Source organism: Acinonyx jubatus, chromosome E4, assembly GCF_027475565.1.
Source record: "Acinonyx jubatus isolate Ajub_Pintada_27869175 chromosome E4, VMU_Ajub_asm_v1.0, whole genome shotgun sequence".
NCBI lineage: Eukaryota > Metazoa > Chordata > Mammalia > Carnivora > Felidae > Acinonyx > Acinonyx jubatus.
The window spans coordinates 27112497-27132139 of record NC_069395.1 but is presented as its reverse complement, the minus strand read 5'-3'; the positions used below and the strand labels follow the sequence as shown (position 1 = coordinate 27132139).

The 19643-nt window shown below is 51.0% G+C and overlaps 1 protein-coding gene across 6 annotated transcripts in view; it reads right to left on the bottom strand.

The window, feature by feature from the left end:
* CHIT1 (chitinase 1) overlaps positions 1-19643 on the bottom strand; it is a 35838-nt gene that overhangs the window by 2441 nt on the left and 13754 nt on the right. For 2 of the 6 annotated variants that reach the window (XM_027074753.2, XM_027074754.2), the window contains exons 2-10: positions 10117-10193; positions 8567-8596; positions 5847-6048; positions 5196-5252; positions 3692-3857; positions 3336-3460; positions 2499-2622; positions 452-637; positions 21-134 (exon numbers count right to left, since the gene is read on the bottom strand). In XM_027074753.2, the coding sequence (XP_026930554.2) occupies positions 21-134; positions 452-637; positions 2499-2622; positions 3336-3460; positions 3692-3857; positions 5196-5252; positions 5847-6048; positions 8567-8596; positions 10117-10193 (1081 nt within the window). Of the gene's footprint in view, positions 1-20; positions 135-451; positions 638-2498; positions 2623-3335; positions 3461-3691; positions 3858-5195; positions 5253-5846; positions 6049-8566; positions 8597-9688; positions 9816-10087; positions 10194-14123; positions 14254-19643 lie in introns of those variants that run through there. The other 4 variants (XM_027074755.2, XM_027074756.2, XM_027074752.2 and 1 more) reach the window with 4 other exon arrangements.

The window sequence follows — 19643 nt, the reverse complement described above, 5'->3', positions numbered from 1 at the left end:
CCAGCAGGGCTGGGCCTCACCTTGGTTTTGAAGCTCTCCACATCATCAAAACCCACCCACTGGTTGCCCTTGAAGGCATAGGGCACCTTCTGGTCCATGGTTCTGGGCTTAGTGGCCCCCTTCCAGGAGCAGACCTGTTAGGAGCAGAGGGCAGAGCTGGGGCAGAGGCAGGGGGCACCACAGACATCTGTGCCTCTTTGCCCAGAGGAGACTAGAGATTGGAAAATTCCTATCTGAGGAAGTCTGGAGAACGTAGGGGGTTCTAGATTGAGTGACCTAGAACCCTGGAGTCAATGAGGCACTGGGGTTTAAGGATAATCCAAGATGGCATAAAGGGGTTGGGCTTCACTTGGCCAGAATTTGCTGCTCTTGGCATCCTCACTCAGAAACTATGGGAGTAGGAGCACCCCCCACCCCAGCCCATACTCGGGGCCCCGTGGGGTTTTCCCACCTCATAGTAAGCCAGCAGCCCTCCCTCTTTGGTGAAGGGACCAGGGGTTCCAGGCCCTGTGGCTGGGACCCCCACTCCAGTGTTTGATGGGGAGGCCAGGGTGAAGGATCGGCCATAGGCAGGCATGCCAAGGATCAGTTTGTTGGCAGGGGTCCCCTTCTGCACCCAGAGTTGCACGGCAAAGTCCTGGTGATGGAGAAGGAGGGAAAGGGTTAATTTACTTTGCCTTTGGCCTGGTTCTGGTCATCTAAGGCTGCGGGCTTCCGATGGGCTTTAGTGTTCCAACACCGTCCTGTCTTCTTTAGGTCTTGTCTTAGACCCTCGACCCCAGACAACCATTGGAGTCAGACAACCATTCACGGGGCAAATATTTATTGATGGCCCATTGTGGCCAGGCTCTATGCTTGGGACACCTCAGTGAGCAAAGCGGCCGAGATCCCTTCCTCACTCAACAACTTAACCTTGCTGAGCCTCGGGCTTCCTGTGTGTAAAATGGAAACGATAGAAATGGCAAGAACGAAAAGATGTAATGCACGTGGAAGGCCCAGCATAGTGCAGTAAAGGAAAGCTGCGATCATGCTCATCATACGCATTATTGTTGTTCTAGGTCTCACCCAGAGTACAAGAGCAGGGAATGGGGTCCGTTTTATTTATCTCTGTATCCCTCGTGCCTCGAACAATGCTTGACACTTAGATGCTCAAATAGAAAGAACAAATGAGTACACGGCTGCCTCATTTGCCTCTGGACGGGACCGACCCCATCGTGTATTACTTCACGTAACACCCCCAGCCTGTGGCATGAGGAGGTACCCAACATACGTATGTGAAATAAATGAATAATGAAGATTCTTCCCTTAAGCCAGGATTACAGGCTCACTTCCCCCAGGAAGCCACTCTGTTCAAGTACAAGTCCTCCTGTTACTCTGCACCCTCTTAGCACTTAAGTCAGGAACATTTTTCACTACGTGTATTCGTATTTATTTCTTTTTGCTGGTCTACGTGATTTATCTCTGATCAGATGGGAGCTTATTCAAAGGCAGAGGTCAAGGCCCCCTGCTCCGCTCTATGGCACCTTGTGTAAGTTCAGAAAAGTCCCCCTCTGGCCAGAGGCAGTCCCGGGCACACAGTATAGAGAGTAGAAGGTCTCCTTGTAAGAAGAGAAAAGCCTCCCTCCCCCTGCGTGGATCCAGAGCATACAGCTGGGGGAACAGGGTGCTGGTGGGATTTCGGGGCCCTCACCTGTCAGCTGAATGTCTTTGGGTGTCGAGCCGCCGAGCTGGGCTGGCTTCCCCCAGGACCCATACAGTTTTCCTGATGGGGGTGGAGGGGTCTGGGCTCAGTGTGAATTATGGATTCCTGACTCAAGCACTCACAGATGGCTCCCTTATATGGGAAAGAGCCACAGAAGCCTAGATTGTTCTACCCCAGCCGATACACCAAGACGTGGGCTCCCCCAAATTAAAAAGCACTTTAATTTAGGGCTGTTTTGGTTTGTTTTAAAAGAAGAAACAATATGGTTGTTCTTCACTTTCAAAGTGTTGAGTGGGCTTATAAAAACCCTCCAGGCTGCTTGGCGAGGGCGAGTTGGGCAGGAAACCACCACTCACCCCAGTCTGAAACTCAACCTGCCCTTTCCACGTGCTGGGGTAGGGGGTGGAGGCGGCTCGTCACTGAAGGTGAATCAGTGACAAGGAGTGAATGGTTACCCATTGTTTTGAAGGAAATGGGGTAGAGGAGGTGAAGGAAGCAAGAGGTCATTTTTGCCGGACATTCAAGCCCAAAGACGGCTTCCCAAATAGCCACTGCGTTATTTGATGTCATTCAGTTGGTTTGCTGTGTCGAACATCAGCCAGGAGGCTACAGAGAAGTAAGGCTTCCCCTCAGCACTGGCACAGGACAGGAAATAAACAAGCAAAGAAAGGAAAAGCCCGGGCTCCTTTGTGCCCTGCTTGGTTATCCTGCCTTTCTTTTCCACTAGGGCCTCGAGGCTCAAAAGAGGCCACCTGACAGGGCCTGCGGATGGGGGCCTGCGGATGCAGCCACTCACCACGTTGAGTTCGGCCACTGCCCCGTTCTCTCCCTGCCTCTTGTAGAGGGGGCTGTTATGTCCTGTGGTCTTCTCGTAAGAGCCATGGAAGTCGTAGGCCATAAGGCTGATGAAATCCAGGCTCCTGCAGGAGGCATGGAGAGAGGGGTGACGGGCTAGTGGGCAGTCCCTCACTGCTCCCGCCTGCCCTCAGTGTGTGGCCTGGGAAGGGCCCTCGCGGTAAGAGGCAGTGGTGCAGGCTCCCGCCTGGTCCCGGGAGAGGGGATTAGACAGCTCTCCCTAGTTCCCCCCAACCCGCCAAGATTGAAGTCATCGTCATTCAGACTGGGGGGTTGGCAGCTCCTGTCTTTGGCATCCTCCCCACAGCACCCTCAGGACGCCTTGTACTCTTACCTTTTGGGAGGGAAAGCTAGCTCAGTGTTGTTAAGACTTTCGTGTGCACGTGAATCACCCGGGAACACCATTAAAGTGTGGGCTCTCATTTTAGGAGGCCTGGGGTAGGGCCCGAGATTCCACATTTCTAACGCTCAACACCTTGGGGTGCAGGGAGCCAGACGCCTTGTCCTCTTGGTTTCACTCTTGCGCTCCCAGGGTGCTTGATGTTAAGACCGAGTTCCCAAAGAAAAGGGCAAGGATTCCAAAAGAGAGACTCCAGGACACTGGAGTAAGCAGACAGCGTGAGCAAATCCTTCCTGGATCTGCTGGTGGAGGGGTAGGCCTTTCCCCAGACGGTACATTGCAGGTGACCATCTGCTCTACTCCTGAGGCGACTCAGCCCGACCTCGGTCTCTCCCACCTCAGAGAACACACGTTCCACGCCATCGGCCTGAGACTCACTGAGCAATTTTGTCCACCTCGTATCCAGCCTCTATGTTCTTTCTCCCGGCCGGGACGGCTGCGCTCAGAAGGAGGCGTTCCTTCCCTGACGTCTGGGCTTCCCGCTGGAAGGCAGCGGCCAGGTCCTGCAGAGGTGGCTCACAGTGAATACAAAGGCAGGGGCCAGGCTGGCCCCTGTGGGCCCCAGGCAGATGTTCACTCTCAGGAGTCTGAAAATTGACTGCAGGGCTTGTCTGGGCTCTGCACATACCCGAAGCAACAGACCTTGGGGACAGAACAGCACCGGCCTGTCCGGTGAGGCCACCAATCTGGGCCCCCCCCCCACCCCAGGCCAACTGGGTGACCCCCAACCATACCTGCACCAGGGCTGTGAAGCGCTGCTTGTCCGAAGGAGGGCTCCCCCGGCTCCCTGGGTACTCCCAGTCAAGGTCAAGGCCATCAAAATCATATTTGCGCAGAAACTTAACGGCTGAGTTGACGAAAGTCTGACGGTTGTTGGCTGTAGCCACCATATCTGTGAATCTGCGAGGTGATGAAGGGCAGCATGGGCCTGTTTTGCTGACAGGAGGCCACTCTCTCCCTCACAGGCAGACGAGAAACTACGCAGGATATTTGTGGCTGGCTGTTCAGGCCAGGAGGATGCTGGGAGGGCTGCTTCAGATGCTGCTGGGATATTTGCTGTTGACTTACCAGCCAGGCCTAAGGAAAGGGACCGTCTAGAAGGGTGTCCGGCCCCCAGGGCACAGTGACTTGCCAGGAACTCTGCCTCCCCAAACTCCCTCCACACGCCTACTGCCTTGTCCCTGCTCAGGGAATTGTGGTCCCCTGAATCAGAGCCGGCTGTCACCCCAGGGTAGAGGTTTAGAAAGGAGGGAACAGCTTCTAATATGAGCACAAAGGGAAGTAGAAAGAGCTGAGTAACCTGGAAACCTGCTGCTTTCGTTCTCTGGTGGGTCAATGTGGTCATTTTCTTCAAACTCACACTTGTAAAATGCTTTGTGCCATTACTGTGACTTGTCTGGAGGCCCTTAAAATCCCAAGCTGCCCCAGGAACCCCCTCCCCACATCCTCCTGATTCCCAAGATCCCTATAAGTGTCTCGAGGTATTTATAGACGGATCCTACTTTAATTGGTTTTCTATTCATTTACTGATTTAATTAATAGCAGCACTTAAGTGGGGTCCATGTGCCTGGGAACCCCAGGCTAAGAATCCCCTCATTCCAATAAAAGATTGGGGAAGGTGGGTCATAAATTTTATCAGGTTTTCAAAAGGGCTCATGATCCAAAAAGTTTTAGAAAGAGTAGTTTAGAACTTGGGGAACCATATATTGTGGACTTTCTAGGAAAAGTCTAGTTTCATATGTCCCATTCCATCATCTCCCGAATTCCTCAAAAACGTCCTATTCCTCAAAAATGCCCACAGTTTGGCATCCGAGCTCGTTCTCACAGACTGCCTTTGACACCCAGAAGTGGAACAAAAATTCTCAAACAAGATATCCTGTCTCAGAGCTCAGGAAATATCGTCACTGTGTGTTGTCTGAGGTTAGTTGGGACTCTCCCTGTACCCATTTCATGGAGGAAGACACTGAGGCCTGGAAAGAGGCCAGGATCTCTCCCGTGCTCCCGGCAAGACCGGATGTGTAACAGTCAGAGCTCAGCCCCCTCCACAGCCCTCCCGATGAGGCACCACGAGCCCAGGAGGAAGGTCAGCCCCCAGCGTCCAGGCCGCCCTCCTGATCCCCCACCCTGACTATATTCCACCTGGCCTGATTCCCAGAACCCACTGGCCGGGTTCTCTCTTGCCAGTGAGTCAGGTCACCACCCAGTGGCTCTGCCATACAGGTGCCGTGGCCAACTCACTTCTGAGTGCCAAAGTTCCAGCCCCCGATGGAAAGCAGTGTCTTCAGCTTGGGATTCCTGGGAAAGATAAGACAAATGCCAGAATTTGCAGGTTTTAATGCCCAGCCAGTTCCCCAGGCTCACCTCACTGACTGGGAAAGCAAGGGGTTGTGGGTGCCCTGATGGGCACTGATGGGGTGGGGGGAAGGTGTAAGTCCCTATGCATAGATCCTGGATGAGGGGAGCTCTAGATTGGGAAAGAAACAGTATGCTCTTGTCTTCAAGGGCCTCCTATCTGGCTGGGGAGACATACACATGAAGAACTCAGGAAGAGAGATCAGGGCGTATCCGCAGAGTGGCTTTGTCAAGAGGGTGATAACACGGGAGCTGAAAAAACGCATAGATTGTAGGAGGAAGAAGGGCATACATTCCCAGCAGAGAAAACAGTTTCCCAAGCCAGATCCCACCTAGACCTAAATGGAAGGGCCCTTCAGGAGTCCCTATGTACCCCTACTCCTCCCGTATAAGCACAGGAAAGCCCAGAGAGGTGATGTGACTTGCCCAAAGCCACACAGCAGGTCTGTAGCAGGATTGCAGGGCTGGGGAAGGTTTTTGGCTCTGGAAAGAGGTACCTGCCTCCACCAACCCCCATCCTCGTCCAGTGCAACTCACATCTTCTTCAGGCCGTTGAACTCCTGGTAGAAAACCTCATCATCCCACTCTATGGAGCTGAGCTGGTGATTGGTCATGCCCGCAAAGGCATAGATGAGGTGGGTGCACAGATTGGGGTTCACATCCTTGGGCAAGAAGCGAGCAGCTCCCTGTCTGTACTGAGCCCAGTTGGTGAAGTAGCAGACCAGCTTTGCAGCAGAGCCTGGCCATTTGGGGCCAAGAAAAGAAATGGTGGTCAGAAGGGTCTGCTGAGGACTGACCCCCTCTACCTAATGCCAGAGGGTGTGAAACATGACACCTGATTGGCTGACAGCAGAGAAGCAGGACTTTCAACACGTTGCTTGGAACACTTCAGAATGTTCATTAAAATGCAAATACAGGGGAACCTGGCTGGCTCAGTCGGTTAAGCGTCTGACTTGTCCGACTCAAAGGCAGCTTGTTTCTGGAGTCCTCAGAAAGTTTGGGGACTTTCGTTGGGTGGGTGGGGGGGGGTCTGTTCCCAGGGGGTTGATCTAGCGCCAAGGGCCCCCACCGAGGTCGGTGCTATGTTAGGTTGACCAGATAACCAGAAAGCAAGAATGCTGGTTTTTACTCCTGTATCTGCCAGAAATGTACTTTGGGCCAATTGCCCCTTCAGCCCTGGCCCAGGGTCCCCATCTGAAAATGATTGTGTGGTCTCTGAGGGCTCTTCTAGAACTTGTCGTCTGTGAGGGTATGGTTTGCACAAGCCAACATTTTATGCCAAGGACTTGGCAGAATGGGGAGTTTGTACTGGAGCACATCTATGGCCAGTGTCTAAACTCTAGGACTTCTTTTTGTCCCAACAGGATCTCTCCACAGTCCTCTCCAGCCTCCATTTGGCCACTGAGAGATCAGGGGAGGGGGAAGAAGGTGCAAAATGGCTACAGGAGGCTGTGTGGGAATCCAGCACATGAAGGACTATCTGGGACCCCCCCGGGCAGATCGGTGGCTCCCGAAGGAGAAGCTGGAGTTCTTGGGTCATCACTGGCTCTAGCCAAAGGCCACTTAGGAGTAGAACTTGCCAGAACTTGCCAGTGGGGGCTGAGAGTACAGCCTGTAGTGATACAGGAGGAGGGTTGGTGAACTCCCCAAAGCAAAGGGTTAACCCAGGGAACACATCGTAGGACCGTCTAGGAAGAAGCCCGGAGTCTCTTCCTACATCATATCCTGTCGTATCATATCAAATATCCTGCGGTGCCCGGGTGCCTCATTCGATTGAGCCACTGACTTGATTTTGGCTCAGGTCATGATCTCATGGTTCGTGAGGTCGAACCTCACATTTGGCTCTGTGCTGACAACAGAGAGCCTACTTGGGATTCTCTCTCTCCCTCTTTCTCTGCCCCTCCCCTGCTTGTGCGCGCGCGCGCTCTCTCTCTCTCTCTCTCTCTCAAATAAATTAAAAAAATAAAACGTTAAAAAACGTTATGCATGGATTTTTGTACTATAGGGGCAATGAAGTACGGTGGTTAAGAACAGGGTCTCTGGAATTTTCATGCCTGGCTTGAAATCCCAGCTCTGCTGCTCTGTAGGCAGGCAATTCAGCTTCCTCCTCCATACCATGACAACGACCATCGTTCCTACCTCAAAGGACTGTTGTATGGACAGCGAGTTAGTATGTTAAATACTCTGAACAGTGCTAACAGATAGTAAACTCTATTCTAAGCGCTTTGCATATATTAACCCTTCATTCACATAAAACTCCATTAATATAGATATCATACCACACCATATGCCCAGAAGCAGCTTGGACTTAAACTTTTTGGGAACCTTCCACTTTTCTTCCCCATGTTTGTTATTTCTGTGGCCTCTGGCTGTTGCCTCCTGTGAGGCCAGGAGGGGAAATAGTTGTCTAATGTCACAGCCCAGCCTCAGGGTGAGGGTCCGAGGAGCCAACATTCTTGGGGCCACTGACACACAGGGAGCGGGATGGGGTGGGAAGGGAACTCCAGCGTCCAAGTTGCTGAACGTCCCCCAGAGATCTCTCTCCCGTCTGATACAGGAAGAGCTCTCCTGGCTCCTCCAGGCCCTACATGCCATCGGTTCAACAGAAACGGGAGTATGAGTTATGGGGCTGGGACACGGAGCTGGGTAAGACCTAGGTTCCTCACCTCCAGCAGCTCACAGCCTGGTCGGGGAGACATCTATGCCAATAATTAGCAGCACTGACATACATACTGGAAAATGTGTTCAGAGATATGAGAGCACAGAGGCTGGAGCGAGTGACCTCAGGAAAGACCTGAGCGAGGCTGACATTGAAGCTGGCTCCGTGGACATGTGGTCCAGCTAGTGGATGAGGAGGCAAGAATCTTCCTGGAAGAAGGTGTGGGGCATGAGGACACCTGCAGAGGGCTGAGCTTTGGAGGAGAGGCCTCACCGGAACCATGGCAAGAACTCTTGGCGTGGGGTTGGGGGCGGGGCTGGGGGAGTGGGTGGGGAGGGTGGCAGAGCCCAGGGAAGGGGCCGAGGGAACCCACGGCTAGCCTCAAGAAAGGCACCCCTTATGGGGGCGCCTGGGTGGCTTAGTCGGTTAGGAGTCCAGCTTTTGATTTCGGCTCTGGTCACGATCTCACAGTTCGTGGGTTCGAGCTCCACATGAGGCTCTGCGCCGACAGCAAGGAGCCCGCGGGGGATTCTCCGTCTCCTTCTCTCTTTCAAAAATAAAATTAACATTTAAACGACAAAGGAAAGGCACCACTTACCCCATTGGATCATCAGTAGAACTATCAAACCTGTAACAGCACAGGAGAGAAGGCAGAGGTTACGAGGTTATTTGCATTTTTCCGGGCCCTGTATGCCTATTGAAACACAGTGGGTAGAGGTGGTCAAAGGGGGCTAGACCCAGGATGGCTTCCCGCAAATCAACCTTCTCTGTCCAAAAGGGACCCAGGAGGGCACTGTGTCCATCCCTTCACCCCCAGGCCAGATGGCAGGGGCCCCTCCCTGGCCTAGACTAGTCCTAGAGCTGATGGAAGTTTCCGTGAGTTGAGGTTGTCCCTCCCTAGAGCGCCAGTGGAGGACGGTGTGTATTGAGAAAGATCTAGGAAAACCACTAACTTGTGAGGTTTTCAGAGAGAAAGTTTCCCTTTTCGAACAGGCAGGAAACCTGGGGCTGTCCTGGGGCTGGAAAGAGCCAATTTGGAAGGGTTAGGCCAGCGATCCCATCTCTCAGGGAGGCCTCTGTGCCTCTGCTCACAGCCAGTATTTACCACATTCTGTGGCTTTCCTGCCACGTCTCACAGGAGGTTAGCTGAGTTCCCAACGTGCTTGGAGACCTAGGCTTGGCAGGACTCCTTTAAAAAGATTTATTTCACCTTTCTGATGACCTTGAATTTTCCCATTCACCTAATAAAGCCTTGCAAGGGCTTGCAAGGGCAAGAGAACTTGCAAGGTCACCCAAGGTCGTGGCCCCAGGCTGCCCGCTTTCTTGCAAGACAACCAGCACGGGTCTGGGGAAGCTGCTGGCAGGGGGCATCTCTTGCATAAGGACCAAAAGCAGAAGCCTAAGAACGTGGGAAAGACAAAACCACCCACCGCAGTGGTGTTCACCGACTCTGGGCTTCCAGGACCCGGAGGGGGCGAGGGGGCACAGGAAAAGTCCATTTCAGCCTGTTGAGAAAAGCCTTTTCTTGCAACACAAAGGCTCTTGAATTGAAAGAGCCAAAGGGGGCCCACAGGAATAGAGGCAGAGGAAGGAATAGGATGGCTCTCTGAGGCTCTCCTGAACGCTTCGGTACCCTCGCAAACAGCGCCATGAGGCAGAAGCCACCTCCCTGCCTTACAGCCCCCAGGGCCCCGCCCGCTGTCCCTGACGGCCTACTCACCTGCCCGGGCCACGGACCATGCCATGGCGCTGGCTCGGCACCAGACTCCAGCCTGTGCAACTGACTCTCTAGACCCTGCTCTCCTTTTATTAGGCTGCCCCGTTCCATCCTGGCCTGGAGTGGTGAAATCAGGGGGTGGCAGAGGCGGGCGAGAGGGGTTGAGGTGGGGCATGCAGGGCTAGGTCACACAGCGTGGGTTGGGCAAACCTGACACAATGGCCTTTAGCAATTCTTGGTTTTCTGGAACAATCGCGGTGGGTAAACCGGGCCCTTAACATGACCAAACCGGGAGGCAAAGAGAGGGAAGCAGGAAGTGTTTCTAAGCCTCCTGCTGGACAAGGAGGGTTCTGATTTCCTTGGAGTCAGTTGGTGAAGACCTATGAGTGATCTGTAACTCACTGGGCTCTGGAGGAAGAGGGATGACTCACAAGTCAGGGGAGCTGGGCTCCAGACCAGCCTGCTCGCTTGTTTCTTCACTGCCCCCTCTGGAATCCATGTGCCCTCTCTGTAAGACGATGGGGTTGCAAATGTAATATATATTTCATAAAAGTCAAATTTCATCACTATCCACATGACGCATATGGACACAATGGATGTATTTTATATCCATTGATTGAGAAAAGCACATAATGGCAAATAGCAAGGATGAGCTTAGTAGTAGTTTTAAATGCCTTTGGTTTTTTGCTTTTTTTTTTTTTTTTTTTAACTAAGTTCCACGCCCAACCTGGGGCTTGAACACATGACCTGGAGATCAAGAGTCATACGCTCCACCAACTGAGTCAGACTGGTGCCCCTTAAATGCCCTGTTTCTTACAAGTCATAGGGAGCTGTATTAGTTTCCTACGGCTGCTGCAACATATTCCCACAAACTGAGGGGCTTAAAATGACAGAAATTCATTCTCTCTCAGTTCTGGAGGCCAGAAGTCTGAAATCAAGGTATTGGCCATCTGTCCTCTGAAGTTTCTAAGGAAGAATCTTTTCCTTGTGCCTTCCAGCCTCCGAAGGCTCCCGGTATTCTTTGGCTTGTGGTGACATTAAGTCAATCTCTGTCTCATGGTCTTTCCCCTGTGTCTCAGTGTGTTTTCTGTTGCCTCTTAGTAAGACACCTGTTACTGGATTTAGGGTCCACCTTAATCCAGGATGATCTCATCTTGAGATTCTTACCTCAGTTACATCTGCAAAGACCCTTATGCCAAATAAGGTCACATTCTGAGATTCTGGTGGAGATATCTTTGGGGAGCAGGGTGGGGAGGAGTACCATACAACCCGCTCTGGGACCTAACCATGTTCACGTTACTTATTCTGTCTGCAGACAAAGTCTGGTGTGTGCACGCACTCCAGGGTCCCAGGCAAAACTTGGCAGCTTTTAGATGATCTGATCTTTGGTCCTTGACCTTAGCACCAGTGGCCTGGATGGCTGAGTGCGAACATTCTGGGGCAACAGGCTCTGGGGTCAGTTTGCCTGGATGTGAATCCCAGCTCTGCCATTTACTATCTGTGCAACGTCGAGCAAGTTCCTTAACTTCTCTGAGTCCCAGTTTCTTCATCTGTAAAATGAAATGCCCAGAGAATTGCTGTAAAGGCGCTACATGTTGGTAGTTATTCCTGGTTCTGCCCAGTCTCTGTGTGTGTCAGAGATCTGAGGGTGGGACCCCCATGCCCAGTGCCCCCGGGCCCTGGGTCCTTGCTTTCTCTGTGGCAGCCCCGGCCCCTTGTTTTGGTCTTTTCTGTTCCCTTCATATGGGGGTCCTGCAAAGGAGTCTGCTCAGGGTCACCTGAGATCTACAGAGGTGCCTCAGCTCCGGGGATGTGAACGAGAAGGGGAGGGGGAATGTGGGAGTAAAGATTGCTTCACCAGAGAGGCCGGTTGCCTCCTTCACTTGCCTGCCACCCCCATACACGTATACTTGTCAGCTTTGAGCTTTTCTGACTCAGCTGCCAGAGGACCCTGCACTGCAGAGGCCCAGGGTTCTGAGTTGCTCCAAATACTGACCTGTCCCAACTCATCTGGGGTCTCTAGGGCACCCAATAGCCCAACATTAACATCACTACCTTGATTAATGCAGCTGATTCTCCTCTCCTTCCCCCTCCCCTTCCTCCTCCTCCTCCTCCTCCTCTTCCTCCTCCTCCTTCTCTTTCTTTTTCTTTTCTTCTCCTCCTTCTCCTTTTGATTATTATTATATTGTTTTCTTTTAATTTTTGTCCCAGACCATTTCTCTAAAGGAAAATAAGTAGAAACCTAACATATGAAATAAGATCCTCTAAGTTGCTCTGCTAAAAAATCTTGTGATGGTCAGGAGCTCTGACTTGTCTTTTCGATGCTAAAATCAACACCTCGTCAACATCAGCTCCCATGGGCACCCCTGTGGGGGAGAGATTTCAGTTGGGTACCCTGGCAAACGCACATATATGCCCTATTTCCTAAGAACCAACCATAAACACCATAAACTTTGAAATGCTAAAGGTGTTGCCATTAAAATAAGTAATAAAAAAAAAAAAGCATGAAGGGTACCACCATGTTGCTCGGCATTGTCTTAAAAATTTTGGCTATTATACTAAGAAAAGGGGAAAAATACGTATGTGTGTGTGTGTGTGTGTGTGTATATGATTATGATATAACTGCCAATAGTTGTAGATATGTTTGGATATCTACAAAAGCCTTCAGTTTTCTAGACTCTAAAAAAAAATAGACCAGGAATAAAATAGAATTTGCTGGATTTAAGGTGAATACACAAAAATTAATAGCTTTTCTCTACGTTAGCAGAAACTAATTAGAAATAGAAACAGGGGCAAATGAATCCACAGGAGTGTCAAAAGCTATCAAATACTTAGGACTAAATTTAGTCACAATAAATTAGATAGTAAAATCTACAAAACCTAGTGCAGGACATAAACAAGATCCGAACATGTTCCTGGTACGGAAGCAATATCACAAAACATGTTAGTTCTCCTCGAGTTGAAACAAAAAGATAGCAATGACCAGGGGCATGCTATTCAAAACTTACTATAAACTCGTTGAGATCAAAGCATGGAACAGGCATCAGGACAGACAGACAGAGGTAGATTTGAGCATACGTGGAAAACATGTTCAACAAAAGCAATGTTTCAACTGAGTAGGAAAAGGATGTTTCATCAACGTCAATGACTTTTCTACTGAAATGGGGAAAAAATCAAGGTTGTACCACTTGCACCGTATATAGTAGCAAAGACAAGGGGCAGGATGAAGGGGTGCCCTGGGAGTAAAGGGGGGGGTGGCCAGAACCCAGCCCGAGTGGGGGAGAAGACGGGGGAGGTGGTGCTTGAGGAGAGCTTTGAGAACTAGTAGTTTTGCAGACGGAGGGAGAATGGCAGGATGGTTCTGGCCAGATATTCACTCACAGATCGTCTCAGACAAAACCTCCCATCAGACTGCAGGGACAGCGAGATGGTTAAAAACCCTGCATGCATCCCATCAGTTGAGAACCACCGATTGAGGACAGCAGGGTGGGGTGATGTCTGCTAAGGGGGTCTGGGTGGGAGGGCACTGGACATGCCGGCAGGAGAGGAGAGGGGTGCGTTGCTTTACCAACTTGGACTTCTACAATTATGTCTCAGGCCAGGTGGGGTGCATTCGAGGCTGACCTGATAGGCAGACCAAAACTGCAAAATATCAAGGAATACAAAGCTGCTGCCTGGAGGTGGGGGCCCGGGGAGGAGAAGGCAGGCCCATGTCCTGTGAAGCTAGGGTTGAACCTTTCGCAGGCACCGACCCAGAACACCCGCGCCCCAATTTCTAACTCAAGTACGAAAGTCTCAGCCCCCCAGTGTAGGTGGCCCATGTCTAGAGCTGAAAGGTCCTGGTATCTTCTAATTGATAGCACACCAGCCCTTTGCTCCTTGACCCCCTCCCTCCTGGGGCAGCCTTCCCGGCCCCTCAAATCTTACAGGGATCCATCTGAGTCAGGCTTTGCCTCCTCCCCAGCCATGCTGGTCCACACCATCTCCTATGATCTGGGAACAATTCCTTCCATCCAGAACAGGAAAGCACTCCCTGCTTGGGTGTGCTCAAGACAGAGCTGGGTGTGCCTCAGTGGATCTCCCAACCAATGACCTGAGGGGCTTTATACCCTTCGTTCCATGCCCATTGGTTTCTCCCACCCTCTCCCAGTGCCCCCCACCCAAAAACACAAATTCAAGTAAGACTGGTGCGACTGATATACAATGAAACTTCAAGATAAAGCCCCAGCCCAGCCCACCCCAGAGCAGACTCCTATACAGACATTTTAGAGCCTCCTCCGGTTCACATCCATCCCGGTTGTCCGAGCTGGGGTTAGTGACAACCTCTCCAAGTCTCAGTTTCCTCATCTGCAGAATGGAGATAACACTACCTATCTTACTTGCGACGTGGATTGAGTAGATAGTGTGTGAAAGGGCTTAAAAGTGACAGAGCACCAACCAGGTCTTATGAGGAGACCACGATCACAGTGGCTGGCGTGACGCTCCTCTTCCCTTGCTGCACACAGGCACCACATCCCTGGAGCTGCCTGGGCCTCTCCCCACACGCCTCTCCATGCCTCCCAGTGCTGAGCCTGTGCCAAGCCTTCAGATGCGTCCATTAACTGCTCCTTCCCACATTCCAGCCAGTTCTTCCCCATCACGGTAAAAGGCATCACCGTCCACCCTGTTCCTGCAGTCACATGACGCTTTCCCGCACCCTCACGTGCCCAGATGCTACAAGAAGTCTTCCCTCCTCTTCCACCTCCTCCGCCACCAGCAACCACCATTAGCTCTTGCCCCATCCACTGAGGGAGCCTCATAACTGCCCTTCCTTCGTCCTTCTCTTGCCCCCTGCTCATCATTCTCCCCACAGCAGCCCGGCCGATCTTTGAGAAACTTAGATCAGATCCTCCTGCTAAGACCCCTCTGAACTCAGAATAAGAGAAGGGACCGTGTCTGTTTGCCTGCCACTATGCACCGACAGCCCCAGGGGCTGGTACATACAACAGGAGGCCTCAGTTAATATCTGTTGAGTGAGCTGATTGTTGGACGTTATTCCTCAGTATCCTTCAATACTCAATCAATGTCAAGTGCTCAGGAAGTAGCTGCTTGATGTGAGACATGCAAACCTCCCCTAAATATACAAATATACTTGTATGATCTAAATATACAAGTCAAATCTCCTTAATATATTAGGTAGAAGCCATTCTCCCCCAAGAGTAGGTGGGGAAGGAGAAGCCAGAGAATTTGCAAACTTGACCAAAGCCGGATACAAGAGGAGCCAGAGCTGAGTTGGAGACTCCTGGGCTCTTCCCTTTCCTATCCAGGCACCTTCGGATGAGCCTGAGTCTCAGGCGAGGGTAGGGCTCATGATGGCTGGCTGATGTTCCTTCAGTCATGCTGAAACTCAGGTCTGGGAATCAGGGCATCCTTTGGGGACAAAGGGCACACAGAGTCCATTCTGGCCATGAAGATTGTGGCCTTGCCCGTCCAAGCATCAGCTTGTTTCCAGATCCTGGTGGACCGTAACCCAAGGGGAAGTTGCTTCTCTTACCAGTAACAGGTTTGAGCCTGAGGCGGAGGGCAGGCCATGGGTACCAGAACTGAGAGGGAAGGATGCGGTCCGGGCAGAGTGGGTCAGGATGGGAAACACAGCGTACTCACCCCCCAAAGCTCTCCCCCACCTGTCTGGTTCAGACGCCTGACATTCCACACAGACTCCTTTCCTCCTCTTTCCTTTTCTCTTTCTTTCTCTCTCTCCCTCTCTTCTTCCCTCCCTTATATATTTCTACACATAATTATTGATGTACAACAATGTCCATTACGCTCCTTGCAACATTCAAGAATGTAACATAAACCTAAAACAGGCTTAGGTGTCCCCTCTTGAGCCTGGAATTCTATATCCCATTAAAAAGGAATAAAGTGGGGGGGGCGGGGGGATCCTGGGTGGCTCAGTCGGTTGAGCATCCAACTCCTGATTTCAGTTCAGGTCATGATCTCACAGTTTGTGAGTTCAGGCCCCACGTCGGGCTCTGTGCTGATGGTGCAGAGCTCTCTTGCCCCCTCTCTCTCTCAAAATAAATAAATAAACATTAAAAAAAAAAAGAATACAGGGAATGGTTGTCTTGCTCAGTTGGTGGTATATGTGACTCTTGACTCTTGAGCCCTATGTTGGGTGTAGAGATTACTTAAAAATAAAATCTTCCACAAAAGAAATAAAGGGCGGGGAGGGGGGTCGCCTGGGTGGCTCAGTCAGTTAAGCATTTGATTCTTGATTTTGGCTCAGGTCATGATCTCATGTTTGTGAATTTGAGCCCCGAATCAGACTTCGGGCTGACATTGCAGAGCCCGCTTGAGATTCTCTCTCTCTCACCCTCTCTCTGCCCCTCCCCTGCTCTCCGTCTCTCTCAAAATAAATAAACTTTAAAAAAGAAATAGAAAGAAAGAAAGAAAGAAAGAAAGAAAGAAGAAAGAAAGACCTTCCTTAATACATTGTTAAAGGGGAAAAGCAAGGTGTACCCATAGCACCTGACAGATTGAACTAAGGTATTTATCTCCACTCTTCTGAAGCTCCCCCAAAATAGCAGTTAAAGGAATAAAATGACATAAGACGAAGCAAATGGGAGAGGGGACCAAAATAGATAAGCGAGGTCAACAAATGTTCGACCATGTGTTCAAATGTTCACCTTTGATGATGAACACAGAATGAACAAGTGGACCTAACTCAGCAGACCTGGAGAAGCCGAGACCTCAGACTGCAGGTGACGAGCCCACAGGAAGCAGGGGACTCATGCCAAGGTACCCTGGAAAGCCGCAGGAGTTGGCAGAATGTCATGAAGTGGGGCGAGGCTGACAATTATAGGTCTGGGTGAACTGTTACACCCCCAGATCCACTTTTTCCAGTGGCCTTGCCTGTCCAAATGGGTTCTGCCCAGCGTCTCGGGAGCCAGCCAGAAAATGCAGGGAAGGACCACAGCGACTGTAGGCTTGGGAGCACCTTGCTCAGCACAGAGGGGAGTGAGGATGGGGGTGTGGACACCAGACTGAAGACAGAGACGGATGACTGGAGAATTATGTGACAGTCTGCATGTGGGGCGTTCAGACCCCAGCCCTTCGCTCCACTAGAGCCCCAAGCCAGGCATTGAAAAGTTATTCTCAGGGAAAACTGCCAAGGGAAAGTGACTGAAGCTCTGACCACCAACACTCAAACGCCGTGTGGGGGCCCCAGAGGAATACCCGTGTCCTGGTCCCATCACCCCAAGATGGGGCCTCAGATGAGAAACCGCCCAAGCCCCAGAGCTTCCGATGGTGATGATTCACGATTGCATGCGGAAGAAAAGCCAGGATCACCAGATGCTTGATGAAAGAGTCCCCACGTGAAGGATGGACCAAAACAAACAGAAAAAAAAAGGAACTTCAAGAAACCAGAGCAGGTGTCAGGCAGGGCTTCGGATTTTCAACCTCGGGCAATTACGTTCTGACTATTCACAATGAGCAAACATTGCTTTCATTATTTACACACAAAAAAAATGGTTGATGTGCCTGTTGGCTGTGTACCTTCTAGCTCGCAACTACCGTGCCAGGCATTGGGCACCCCGAGATCCATTCACAGCCACTGTCTCTGTGGAGCTAATAGCCTGCAGGGTTAGCCCTGCTCTGGGCTGAGGTCATTACTCAATGCAAATCCCTCGGGGAGGCGCAGCCTTCTGAGTAACTCACGCTTCGGCCCCTTGGAGGGAGCCCTTTTGGTCCCAACCACAGGCTTTGAAGCTTTTCTTATCTTCCCCCAAACTTGAAGCTGAGACTCCTTATCACTCAAGGTTTTAAACGCGTGCAGCGGTGGTGGCCTTTAGCTCAGGACCTTGGACCGGGACTCCCCCTGAGATGGGTTCCACTCAGCCTCTGGGGAGCCAGGCAGACAGGATCGGCCAAAACACACACACACACACACACACACACACACACACACACACAATCCCGCTTCTTGTGGGAACATCTCAGCCCTAGAAGGGTTCCCTCAGCTCCCACTCAGAGGTTGTGCACAGGCTTCTATTTCAGGCACTTCCATCCACACTCCCTGCCTGCTGAGTGACTCCGAGGACGTGCTTCCTCTCCTGTGGGCCCCCCAAGGCCATCATGGGGTGCTTTGTCACATGCCCTGGGCTGGGCCCGGGCAGGGCCCGGCGGGACACGTCATACATCGTGCCCTCGTACACTCGTTTATGATTCTCACTCTCAATTCTGGGCCTTTGAGTTTTTCTTTTTTAAAAAAAAAAAAACTAGCGTGCCCAAGCTTTGTGTATTTCACTCATCTTTTGAAGGAAACACTCTCATATATCTACTCATTGATTCTACAAGTTTAATAAGCTGGGAGGAACCCTTAAATAGTGATTGTGATGAATTGCTGGAGGCTGAGGGCGGGCTAGCTTGAGAATTAGCCGCTGGGGGTCCAGTCTGAGGAGTGGTGTCAGGCGTTATCGATCTTCCCTCCAGAAGCCCCACTTCCTCCTCACATTACAGTTTAGAGAAAGATCTCTTCAGGGGTGCCCGGGTGGTTCAGTCGGTTAAGTGTCCGAGTCTTGACTTCGGCTCAGGTCGTGATCTCACAGTTCGTGGGATCGAGCCCCAAGTCGAGTTTGGGATTTTCTCTCTCTCTCTCTCTCTCTCTCTTCCTCTCTCTCCGCCCCACCCCCACTTGCATGACCTCGCGGTTTGTGAGATCAAGCCCTGCATCGGGCTCTGCGCTGACAGTGGGGAGCCTGTTCGGGACTCCCTCTCTCCCTCCCTCCCTGCCCCTCTCCCTGCTTCTGCGCTCTCTCTCTCTCTCTCTCAAAATAAGTAAATAAACTTTTAAAAAGTGTTAAAGAAATTCTTCAGAGAGAAGGAACATGACACAGGTCACAAACTCAGATCTGTATAACAAAGAGCGCCAGAGAAGGAATAAATAAAGATACAATAAAATCTTTCATGTTTCTTATTCTTAATGGATCTGATAGATAAGTCTTCAAAGTAATAATAGCAACAACGTGTTAGGGGATTATAGCATATGGATAAGTGAAATGAACGACAGCAAGGTTATGAGGGACAGAGGGAGGAATCGGGAATATTCTGTTGTAAGGTAGCTGCACACTCGTGAAATGGTATAGAAGCTGGAGTAATGTGGGGCGCCTGGGTGGCGCAGTCGGTTAAGCGTCCGACTTCAGCCAGGTCACGATCTCGCGGTCCGGGAGTTCGAGCCCCGCGTCAGGCTCTGGGCTGATGGCTCATAGCCTGGAGCCTGTTTCCGATTCTGTGTCTCCCTCTCTCTCTGCCCCTCCCCCGTTCATGCTCTGTCTCTCTCTGTCCCAAAAATAAATAAACGTTAAAAAAAAAAAAAAAAGAAGTCGGAGTAATGTTAGTTGTAAATGTATATTGCAAATACTAGGACAACCACTAAGAACGGTTTAAAAGAAGTACACGGTATGCCGATATGCTGAAAGAAAAGAGAAAGTGCAATCTTGTGAAATGTTGAATTAAAACTAGAGAAGGCAGGAGCACCTGAGTGGCTCAGGAGATTGAGCGCCTGAGTTCCACTCAGGTCATGTTCTCAGGGTTTGTGAGTTTGAGGCTGCTCTCAGCACAGAGCCTGCTTTGGATACTTTGTCCCCCTCGCTGTCCCTTCCCTGCTCACACACTCTCTCTCTCTACATTAGGTATACTTTAAAAATAAAATAAAACTAGAGAAGGAGGAAAAAGGGGGGAAGATTAAAAAAAAAAAAAAACAAGCATGACTAATAGAAAACAGTTACCAATATGGTAGATAGTAATCCAATTATATCAATAATCGCTTTTAAATGTGAATGGACTGGGGTGCCTGGGTGGCTCAGTCGGTTAAGCGGCCGACCTCAGCTCAGGTCATGATCTCGCGGTCCGTGAGTTCGAGCCCCGCGTCGGGCTCTGTGCTGACAGCTCAGAGCCTGGAGCCTGTTTCAGATTCTGT